The sequence below is a fragment of the Nymphaea colorata genome, chromosome 8 (assembly GCF_008831285.2).
Source record: "Nymphaea colorata isolate Beijing-Zhang1983 chromosome 8, ASM883128v2, whole genome shotgun sequence".
Classification (NCBI taxonomy): domain Eukaryota; kingdom Viridiplantae; phylum Streptophyta; class Magnoliopsida; order Nymphaeales; family Nymphaeaceae; genus Nymphaea; species Nymphaea colorata.
Genome location: NC_045145.1, coordinates 2,752,061 through 2,764,086, shown reverse-complemented (window position 1 = coordinate 2,764,086; position 12,026 = coordinate 2,752,061). Strand labels below are relative to the sequence as shown.

The window sequence follows — 12,026 nt, the reverse complement described above, 5'->3', positions numbered from 1 at the left end:
GACAAGATAATAAGAGAGAAGAGATCAATAGTGGAGCCTATAAAAATGAAATATTGTAAAAAAGTCTGTAAAAATCATTGCTAGTGAAGGGTCCACATGCAAATTTTAAAAATTTAAATTTAAATGAATTAAAAGATAAAATGACCAAGACAAATCAAATTTTATAGAAATATTACTGGTTATGCATCTGCTGCTTCTCACTTCTATAACTTCTTTACAGAGAGGCAAAAGTGGCAGGAGAGGAAGCTTGCCTCGATAACTAAGATGGCAACAAACAGCTGGTTAGGACATCACAAGCATAGACACTAAGTAAAAACATTTTCTGCTTCCTACCATGCTTGGGGCTGCATATCTTGATCAGATTTTCCTCGATCTTTCCTTGTCATTGACCTTGGCTGACCACCACACACGAAAGGTTGATTGAAGCCCCCTATTAGGAAAGCTCATTGAGCATAAAAATTAAAAGCAGAATAAATTAATTAGAGAATAATAATAGGGAACAATTTACCGTTCAATGCAACTCCAAACTCTGGAGTAGGAGTTACTTGCTTCAGGATTGTAAAGCAGAGTTAGTCTTCTTCCCTGCCAAAAATTGAATTGCATCTCTAAATAAGGTAGATTACTATACAAGGGGTATGTGTTACATGTAAGCAAGAATAAGAAAGCAGCTTTTCAAAAGAGCTGGATAAAAAATTTCTGTTCATAAGAAGAAAGAAAGTCTGGATTAATTGCTGAACTTATTGAAATTCCCATCCATGACAGTGATGCCAAACTTCACTGCCATTGCAAGTGCAGTTTACAACCTAGCAAACTAAGAATTTTTGTCAAGGAAAGCAAGATAAGGATGGAAAGCTTCAGAAATTATGGTTTCATGGACACAAAAGGGTAACTAGCAGATCTTTTATGACAAGAAGAACTGAAAGGAAAAAAAGAGAAGAAAAAAAAAAGCTGATAATAGAGTAAAATTTTGTGGTCATGCTTCATGGAGATAATGCATGCAGGAGAATTCGAACCACTAACTCAGCCATGGAAGATTAGCTATGACAGATAGGGTCTGCATCGAGCCACACATGCAGCTAGAATGAGAAAGATCATATGCAAGCTATCAGCACCTGAATTAATACGATCTGGTTGTAGGAAGAGGACTATCACTAGCTACATATCCTTCTATATTGGTAAGATAAGTTGCTTTCTTAGATGATCAATAATGACGGCAAAATGAGGCCAGAATTTGACACACCCTTGATTGATGGGGAAGAAAGACCTATGTCAAGGGTGACCCTTAGCAATCGCTGTGGTATAGGTCATGGAAAACTAACTTCTCGGCCATGATGGACAGAGCCCAAGCCAATAACCATGCTTGTTGCTGATAATGCAGTTCATGAAAACGTGTTGACTTCCCATGCTTAGTGTCATCATCATACCATGCTCCATCTGTGTCATGTACTAAGTAATATGAACATCTCACATTGAGGAGACCATGTATTAGGTGAACTATTCCTCATATTTTAGCATGTGGAAAGAAGGAAGATGCTGAAACACCTTTGTATCTAGATGCAGACGTTGAATATGGCAATTGGTGAGATCATTGATCCTGTGTGGCTATATAGAGTGAATTGAAGCTGCATATATAAGAAACCAGCATGAGATATGTAATTGGGTTGGGGACCAGGGTTTAACTCTTTGGGATGTTCCTTTTATAATTTGGTCATAGCCTGTCCATTTGAGAGGAACTTGATTTATCTCCAAGAGTCCACATATCAAAATTTCAAAATGTGTTGTCCCCAAAATCAGTTGGCTTGCTCTTTGTGCGCTAATGTTTACGTTGGTTTTCAGTTTTGCTCCATCCTCCTAAATGATACTAAACGAACAAGTCAGGATGTGAAAAGAGCTGCAATGTCAGGGCACTCTTTTTCTCTCTCAATTGACAATGGCCAACGATGAGCAACGACCGCCTGGAATAATGTATGAGGCCTCTCTCTTTCTCTCTCAACCAGTTGACCCAAAAAAAAAGGGTTTAGAAAGCTGCCTGTTTTTCCTGTGTCCCTGTAGTGACTAGATGGCTGTTTGTGAGATTGCAGCCTTTTATGATCTTCCATTGAGTTGGTTAGTTTTGCATCCTATAAATTTCTGAGGAATGCACTTTGCATTCTTTGTTTGCCGAAAGCTTCTTCATGTCTTTGCAGGTTGGGCATTCCTGATTCTTTAGTACACAGGCTAGTTCCACTTCAAATAAGACGTAGCGGACTGGAGCTCAAGGGCTTCATGCAAATGCAGATCTGGTTTGATTTGTTTCTCAAACTATGTTCTTATATTACACAGGTTTATTTTGAAGTTTCGAGAACATCACACTAGGATAATTCCGGTCAAACTTTACGCAGAGCAAGAGATATTCTGAATACTGGCCTTTTGGCAAAGCAAGAAAAAATATGTTAGGTGTCGTTTTTTGAAATGAATATTCGTTTTTTGGTTGACGGTAGTATCTATTCCGGGAAACGTTCTCCCCGCTACAGCTTCATAGTCTCATCTTCACTTCCAAGGGATGTAGCGGTAATGATTTCAATGGTAAGGTATATGTCGATGATTTAGACAGCACTGTTGTAAGTCTCCTCTCTTACAATGATATCAAGTCTCTTTTAGTCCCCCTTTGATCCATTAATCATAGGATGGACTGCAATAGTTCTGTAAAAGAAAAATGAAAAAATGGAAGGAATAAGAGAAAAGTATGTGAAAATCTGGTTAAACGCACGTGTGTATATGTGTATTTGTTATTTGTCACCCTTACTGGAGGGCTATAGGTGGGACTCATCTTTGCCAAATAAAGATAGGTGATCGCCGTGGCAGCAGTGATGGAACAGAACTTTTATTTTAAAGAGCACAGGCAAATTAGTACTGTCATAAGAAAAATGCTTCTACTTTTTATTCTCTTTATATGCAGATACGTTTTTTTATGTTTATGAAACCAATGTTCTGAAAAAAAACATGAAGTGACAATGAAATTTAGCATGTTGAGGTTTTATTAAAATGAATTTTGGAAAAATAACTACTATACATATTTTCTTTAAATTAAAACAACAAAAACTAATGGTTTTATGTGAATAATAAGAAAATGTTAACAATAAATTTTTGTTATTGATAATATTAAAAAATTATAATCGTAACAAATTGGCAAAATAGTAAGGTATTCAAGTGGATTTTGGTAAAAGATAGAATTGAATTTAAATTCCAGAAAATGTGTCACTAAAGCATTTAATGCTGCTACTTTTAATTGAAATTAAATGATACTTATATTTATATATATTTTTCTAAATGAAATCAAAATTTTAAAATAGACAAACTAAAAAATAAAAAGAGTACAAGGGTTCTGCCTAACCATCGTTGAGGCACTCCCTTACGAGATTGAACGTTTTTCATTCATTTTCTCGTTCAAGCTTTGAATATAAAGCTGCGTATGCTCTGTCACTGAACGGACGTCGCTGCCATTTTGGTGGGCAGTATTTTGAATGTCTTCTTATATGTGCATATGTGTGCGCGGATAAGAAGGGAAGATGTCCATGTTCACTTATAGATAGAAGCCCCAGAAAGTTGTGTACAACACATACGGACGTGCAGACAAAATATAATGCAGGTAGATCTCCTCCCAAAAGCTTGAGCTTATCCGCTGAAGCCATCTTCTGCTGTGGTCATGGCAACCAACTTGGAACACCTGGACTAAAATGAGTTGAGACAACCCTCGCCTCCAATATATCGAGCATCCAAGTAGATTTGACACACTTAGGCGGCTTGTATTGTGCAGCAGAAGCACCTCTAGCTATAGCATGGTCCATTACTTCATGGAATGTGCCACCTTTCACAAGCTTGATCTCCAATGGTCCTATTGTTTTGTCGTAGGAACGCAGGCCTCTGTAAACATAATTTAGTGACTGCTCGATAGTGAGACAGCATTGGTCAATTACCCGTGAGAATGAAGAGTTATCGCTGTGATTGATTGGAGAAAGTTCACAGTAAATAACATAATGCCCCGGAATTGTCTTAACATCAGTATAGCAAATGTAGTCAAGAACTCTTGCATTATGTGGCCTAAGGTGAGCAAGTTCAGCTGCCGCTATGGCCCTCTGTAACTCTGTCTCTTCCGTTTTGTCTATATCAATGCTAAGGCAAACATTTTTCCGACCAACAATGTGGAATTGGGGAGCTTTGTTGTAGAATTTGGCAACTCTTAGTACGTCCCCAATCTTATATCGGTAAAGACCTAATGTGGCATGAGGAAAAGAAATTCATCTCGTGAGCAATGAGGAAAAACCATTAATCACTTGTTTGCATGGCTTCATCTATCCATCTATGTTCATCTTTTGGATATGATTAATAACTACATCTATAAAGTAGATCATAAAAAAAAATGGAGAATTGCTTCGAAAAAGGGCGTGTGGTTGTTCCAAAAGTTACTTTCCATAGTTGAAGATTATTTCATTTACACATCCCAATAGACGACACAAACTGTCAAATTTGACACCGGTCATGGGGAAAGGCAAGGTTACCAAGCTGGTAATTAAACTGCAACACAAAGACCACTAATTGAGTTTAACTGGCTGTTATTGGCTTAACGCATTTTAGTTGGGCCATTTCCAGGTGAGCGCAATTAAACTTTTTCTCAAATTTAAGCCTGTAATTGATTCATTAATGCTTATTTTCCTAAAGGTAAAACATAGATTGAATTAGCTCAGCCACACTTGCTTTCTTTACCATGAAGTTGATCCGTTTTGCAAAATGAACAACATAATGCTTTCACTTCTTCAGAAACATACATAAATATAAAAATTAACTAATCTAACTTTGTGTTTCTTATTAAACAGAACACAAAAAATCCATCAATGGACGGCAGTCACTTTTTCCAATTAAAAAGTGATCCTAGTTAGAGATGGTTTGTGGACACTATTGGCAGTTCATAAGCTGTCATGTATAGGAACAACATCTCACTATTTTGACTTTGAAATGTATATATATGTATATTCAAAATTTTAAAAATAAAATAGCCAAAAGCCTCAGCTAGTAGGTAGATTAAGGAGGCCATGATAGAGTTATTATTATATATGTGTGCGCGTGTGTGTGTTTCTGTGTGGATGCATGTCAGGTCAAATCTTGCTGAAACTAAAGGACACTCTCTCATGTGATTCTTGTTTTATGAAAACCACCAATTCTCCATATTGTTGTTCCCAAGACTAGATGGCAATGCACTTGCATATAAATACATAGAGGAAAATGCAGAAACACACACAGCCATGTCAATGAAGAAAGCTATATAAATTTTTACCAGAGTAAGTGGTCACAATGAGCTCATACTCTTTTCCGTCCTCCACGTGAGCCAAATCCACAGGGTCCACCACTTGCATTGCTGTTATCCGGCCAATATCATCTGCAGACTTGACAGGCAAAAACTCAAAGTAGGCCATGTTAGGCATAATGGTGTAGGCAACGTCCTCAGGCTTAGTTAAAGGGTATAAGTTTAACCCAAAGAAGCACTCTGATGATCCATAGGGAGTGCTGGTCAAAGGCAAGTCCCCACTGTAGAAGTTCAAGCTTGGAATATACTGTGCCATTGGTCCTGTCACTATAACATCCAGAAATTTTGTATTTGGCCAAATCCTTCTTATGATACCCTGAAAATCCCGACTTGAACATTCCTTCCTTATGTGTTCAGCATTTTCTGGGTCAGGGGTTAGAGCATTTCCTAATGCTGCTCTAACTGCTGCGTCAGTAACTTGTGGATTCACTGTCCCATGCTCAATATCTGCTGCAAGTTCCTGATAATGACGCTTGAGGAAGTGGATAGCCTGGAGAAATATTGGTGCAAAAGTTGTACCTATCTGAAAGATGGCAAGCCGGTCAGCTAGGCCGGCAAGCATTTGAGCATACAAGCTTTGGAAGACATCTGTGCAATGGATGGAGGGAATGGAGCTGGTGTAGTTGATGTTATCATAGTGTTTGCAAAGAAATTGAGGACTTTTATAGTAGCTTGTAAGTACAGACCGCATGATAATTCCAGCTGGACTCTTGGTCTCTGTCCTAGTCAAGAAGAAGAATAGGACTTTTCCTTTATCTAATCCTGAAATATTCCTGTTTGTCATAGACGAACCAAGCCATCATCAATATGCTGTTAAGGTTTAAGCTGCAACACACTTTTGTTCTGTGCATGCCCAAAAACACATGAAGAAAAAAAATGTGGGTAAAAACAGTACCTGTCCCCATATTTATTCTCTTTATTAGTCTGGTTCTCACAGTAGTTCTGTTTTTTAAGTGCTATTTGTTGTTAAGGAGCCTTCCAAGAAGCTCTACTAGTGCAGTTCTGGTTCCTTGATTTTCTTTTGGTTTTTGTCCATAGGCATGAACTTTTTTATTAATGTTGATACATAAACCCTTCTAAAAGATTACAAGATATAGCAACTTTTTTCCACATGTTTGTAAAACTTCAGCATAGTTTATACATTCTTTGTGTAAGTGTACTTTACTAAAAGACAACATTAATTTTGTCACCGCACAAGTGCGCTTGTTTATCTTAGTTAAAGAACATAAAAAATCTTTTGGCACTCCAGTTATCAATTTTGCAGCAAACACTGGATATGTTATCCACCTTTTGCTTTTGCTTTCCTCTCTGACTCATTGTTCTAGAGTCATGCAAAACTACTTTGTGATCTTTGGAGGCAAGGTGAATTAAGAGGTATTGTCTCCTCATTAGCATTCATTTATTCTTCGGTTGTTTTTTCATTGCACCTGCAGTAGATTCTTTTTAACCCAAGGGTCAATAACCAAGAAATGAGCAGAATATGGTGCTTCATTGTCCACAGTTCTAGTTCAGCACAGATTTTTTGCTCATTCAATTCCCTGGTTTGTGATCATTTTCATCTTTAGCAGAATACTGTAGGTAATAACAGTACTTGTTGAAGTGAAAAATATAGTGATTAACGACCTTTCTCTTTTCATTATTGATCATCCTTAAATTCATTGTTGGTGTTGTCTGATTCAATGATGAATTTCATTTAATTTGAGATAATTATATATTACATGAATTAGTACCATGATGTTCCTCATAGTTTAAAATTGTTTCAAAATGTCTACCTGAACTAGAATAACCCATGCATATCTGATTTATGGAAGAACTTCATATGTTACTAAAATTTTCTTTTCATACAAGATATCGTAGAATTAGGACCTCATTGTTTAATTTAAGTTCAAAATTCAAAATACCATAACGTATCTTACTTTAGTAACGAACATTTGTCCTTTGATCAGAATGAAATTGCTTAATCCAACACCATATTGCTGATCAATTCGAAATTCACTCAAATGAATATTTAAAATGTTGTAAAAAGTAGTGGGAGTACAATTATGCTTGTGGACTTGTATACTAAGAGGTTGATGACCCATTTCATTCACCAAATAGATGATATCTACTTCACAAGGAGAAAAATAAAAAGGACAACTTAATCTGTTACTTGTTCATGACGGTGGGAATGAGCCATCCGAAGATTGTATAAATCCCTTCATGATGGTTGGCAATCACCGGGACAATTTTCTGCTGACCGCCTGATGTTCCGGAGCTGCCAAAAGAAGTGACAGTCAACTGAACTGAGAATTTACAATGATGCACTAATGCACGCATAGTTTGGGGAAGGAAGAAGAAGAAAGGGGTGAGACTGGGGTTTCGGGTTCCATTTCCTTTCGCCCTATGGTTTGTAACCAGACCTATAGAAATTAAGCATCTAATTTCTCTAATGGTACTTCAAAGAAAGCAATGAATGGGTTTGGGAAATACCAAAAAGTGAAGCAATTTTCAATTTTTCGAACTATACTCACTCTCTAGTTTATAAAGGAATAAAATCGTTGTTTGACTGTTAGTTATGCTGACATTGCTGTAAATAAGAGAATGTTTCATTATAAATAATTAGCACGAAAGTATTATTGATTATGTTTAATTGATGTTAATTACACACATTATGGTCATGTTGGGTGCTACATATTTTTTTGCAGGTTTATGGAGATTATGTTTTCATTAGACCCCATCTTTTAGGAATAGTTTAGTCCCTTGAAATTGGAACGATTTTTAGGAACTTCATTCCCAAAATTGTTGGAATGAAAATAAAGTACACATTTCCAAAACTCCAAATCGGAACGGTTGAAGAATAATAAGATCTTTTGAATGTTTTAAAAATTCATGGGGCAATTAGATAATTTGTTAAAAGACACGTGGTCATTTTGAAAAATGAGTACAAATTGTTGTGGCCGAAGTGCGAATTGCCAATACAAGTGTGAAAAAGAGGTTTAGACGTGGCGGATTCATTTTCACCTGCTTCTTCTCTCCACACTTCTCTTCTTCACCATGAAACAGAGTTCTCTTCTTCACCATGAAACAGAGTCGCCGGTGTCAACCAGCGACTGCCAACCAGTGCCTGTAGTCTGACGAGTGACGAAGCATTTCCGGTGGATTTATAAATATTTTTGTAGTTTTTGCTTTTTGTGACACCGGAAACAACAATGTTGGGCGGAAGTTGTTCGCGTTGGCCGGTGATTACCTCTCTCTCTATAAAAATTAATATTTACACTAAGTACTTTAGGATAGTGTTTGATGGCTGGAAATTTAAAATTAGAAATATATTTATGAAAATATATTTTTTGAAAAAATGGAATGAGAAAAATCTTTTTGGATTCCCATTTTGATGTGTGTGTGATGACTTTTTTTAATTTGATGAAATAGAAATATATTTCTAGGTTTAAGAGAACAAGGGAGCGAGGAAGGAAGAAGTGAGGCGGAGGAAGAAGGGAATGAGGGAAGAAGAAGGGAAGGAGGAAGGAAAAAAAAAAAAGAAAGAGGGATGAAGAAGGGAAGGAGGAAGGAGGAAGGAGGAAGAAGAGAGGACGAAAGGAAGAAGGGAGTATGACGAAGGGAAGAAGGGAGGATGACGAAGGGAAGGAGGGAGGAGGAAGAAGGGAGCGAGTGAGGAGGGAGGAGGAAGAAGTGAGCGAGGGAGGGAGGAAGAAGGGAAGGAGGGAGGAGGAAGAAGGGAAGGAGGACGGAAGAAGGGAAGGAGGAAGAAAGGAGTGAGGGAGGAAGAAGGGAGGGGGAGGAAGAAGAGAAGGAGGGAGGATGAAGGAGGGAGGAAGGAGGGAAGAGGAATAACGGAGGAAGGAGGGAGGAGAAAGAAGGGAGGAAGAGGTAAAAAAAAAATTTCGGAAAAATTTTTCAGGCTCTTAGCTGGAAAAATTTTTCTGAAAATATATTTTCGTTTCCAGCCCCAAGGGTCCAAAAACTTTTTTCATGTTTGATAAACTGAATTTTTTTTTTTAAATTTGAAATAAATTTCCTGTGTTATATTGAATTTCCAGCGTATCAAACGTTACCTAGAGGAGGGAACAAATCTTCTTCTTAACGACCTACGACATGAGAGAAAGCCTCCGTTAATTCATTTTGAAGTGTAGAAATATATATATATATATATATATATATATAGTGATGAGTGATTCTCGGGCAAATTTTAAACCCTCTGTCTGGAGGCAACCCTCTGCGTCGACCACGTTTCAAAGCCTCGACGCCGAGGCTGGATTTCATCTGAAATCCTGTACAATAGGAGAGGTGGAGTAAGACTGGAGGCCTCCAAGTGAGGCAACAGTAGAAAAATTGGTTCCCAAATTTCCATCCGACCCGTCAGGGTAGGATGAGAATTCCATAAACTTTATTATGTAATCGCTAGTAATGCGCAAAAGTTTGGTTCTAGTTTGATGGAACCCAAACGAAGTTTGGACATTTGAATTTTAATCTCTTGGTCTACAGCCACATTCCGGAAAAGCAAATTTGCCCTTAGGATAGTAAAAAAAAATATATGGGAAAAAAGTTCATAGTTGTTTGATACAACCATTAAATATATATATATATATATATATATATATATAATTCCTTGATTAAATCACAAGCTCATTTTATAGCGAAAAATGAGCAAGCACCGAAAATCCATTCTTAGGAAAACCTTTTCCTTTTTTTGTTTTTAAAGCGTGCACAGGTAAATTAGTTCAAATTTGACTGCACATACAAGAAATCAAGAGAGCTAAGACCCGGTCACAACAACCGTCGACTCAAATTATTTTCCCTTGAGGAGAGAGCCCTCTAAAACTGGAACCAAGGTTAGAGGTAGAAAAAGATAATGTAATGTTTGATAGCCTTGGACCTCAGATCTTGGCCTTAGTAACGTGAATCTTAAACCCATTTTACATGTAAAAAAAACAGAGATTTAAAGTCGGATGTGGAGCGACTCTAAATCCGCAGGTTTGATATTTTAGTGATCTCATATTATCGTGGATCTAAGATCCGTGTTAAAACAAACACATTTTGAGTAAGAGAGAGAAAGAGGGTGGGGAGGAACACCCAATCAGTTAGGCTCAAGAACCGCAACCCTCAACCCGAATCAATGTTCCTTAATAACTATGAGAAGAGCATCCTCCAAAAACTGAACCAAGTGCAATTTAGAGAGAGAGAGAGAGAGAGAGAGAGAGAGAGAGAGACCTGGTTAGTAACTCGGAGATGGGTTGGGCAGAGAAAATGGGTGAAGGATCACCGTTTGCAATCCTCTGTATGTCGGGCAGGATGTCTTCGTATTCGATGATTGGCAGCTTGGACTTGAAGGTTTTCCTGTCTATACTTCTACCGAATATCCCATGCCTCTGTAGGTACTCAACGTTGACATTGGTGGAGAGGATGTCGTCCAGCACCATCTGCTGCACCTCATCTACATGACTCGTCATCTCTTCTATGAACTCCAATGGCTCCACCTCCTCCTCCTTCATCGCAATTCGCCTCAACCTCGAGCTCCCTTCTTTCTCCATCACTCTCTCCCTCTGAAATTTGATGAAAAGGGCTGTTGATATAGAGAAAAGAACATTTCAAATATATAAGAAGATGAGCACATGCAGCCACGCTTGACCATGACAAGAAATCAGTACCACAACATGAAAAGAGTTAAAAGGAAGGACGTATGGTAATACGCCAACTTTTCCAGTCAAAATTTTCCCCAGAATTGAGCCGTTCAAGAAAGAAGCAGCACGATTTATAAATGTAGATATTTTTAATATTCATTTAGGGCAAACCGTGTTTGTTATGAAACCCCCAGTTGCGATGCTGTATCCTTGTGCTTTTAATTGTTTTGGAACATGGGTGGGTAGACTCTGATACAACTTTCAACTCAGATGTTAAACTTGCCACTGTTTATATCCTAGAGAAATAACACACTGGACCGCAATAGCTGCCTGGATTAAAACCTACGACGTTTAAGCGGAACATTTTAGGTAAATGATTCAAAGTCAGTGAAGCCAAACTGAAATTTGGGGGGCAGGGGCGGGGTGGAGCGGGTTACAGGCCTCTCATCGGGCTGGGGTACACTATTTATTGCTTTTTCTGGCGTTTGGGAGCCCTGGCAGAGGTGAACAAGGAGACCGGCCTTTCATAAATGTCGGAAAAAGTCCCTCTCAATCCCTAGTTCCTAGTTCTTCGAATTTATACCAAAATGTTCCAATTCTTCTAACAGAAATACACAAGTAGTCTTTTTTTTTCCTTCGTCTTTAATTAATCAACCAAACACAATGACTACCCTTTCGTTTCCCTTCCCTCCATCCAAACAGGGCATAAGTGAAGAGCAAAAATTCGTGTCATTTCCCGCTATCCGAACTGGGCATAAGTGAAGAGGAAAAAACAAAAGGGAAGAGAGAGGGAAGGAAAGAAAATGTACTGCCAGCGAAAATAAATGAGATCGTTGAAGATCAAATCAGTTTCCAACTGAGACGCTTGTTGAACTGCAGTAGTCTAAACTCATTTCATACCTTTTCAGTTAATCCTACAGATACAACTTGTGATTATTTGTTAAGTCAAGTCCAAATGAGCTAACAGCTTCATTGTCTGGTTAAGGTCAAAGTCCAATAAATATGCAAATCTTTAAGCAGTATTCCATGTTTAAACTTACCAACAAGATTATTGTCTTCAAAAGCTT

At 37.9% G+C, this 12,026-nt stretch overlaps 1 protein-coding gene across 4 annotated transcripts; it reads right to left on the bottom strand.

The window, feature by feature from the left end:
- Positions 1–3,536: 3,536 nt before the first annotated feature.
- Positions 3,537–10,949, bottom strand: LOC116258936 (probable indole-3-acetic acid-amido synthetase GH3.1). Of its 4 annotated transcripts, none has more exons than XM_031636437.2 (4): positions 10,550–10,939; positions 7,491–7,595; positions 5,312–6,114; positions 3,537–4,252 (listed from the first exon to the last, which is right to left on the bottom strand). In XM_031636437.2, exons 1-4 carry the CDS (start codon positions 10,867–10,869, stop codon positions 3,684–3,686), a joined length of 1,797 nt encoding a protein of 598 aa, XP_031492297.1. In that variant the 5' UTR covers positions 10,870–10,939; the 3' UTR covers positions 3,537–3,683. The 4 variants fall into 4 exon arrangements, with proteins under 4 accessions (XP_031492297.1, XP_031492298.1, XP_049935057.1 ...); XM_050079100.1 differs by having other exon boundaries at positions 3,694–3,923; positions 10,550–10,949; XM_031636439.2 differs by having other exon boundaries at positions 3,736–3,903; positions 10,550–10,945.
- Between the last annotated feature and the right edge of the window lie 1,077 nt (positions 10,950–12,026).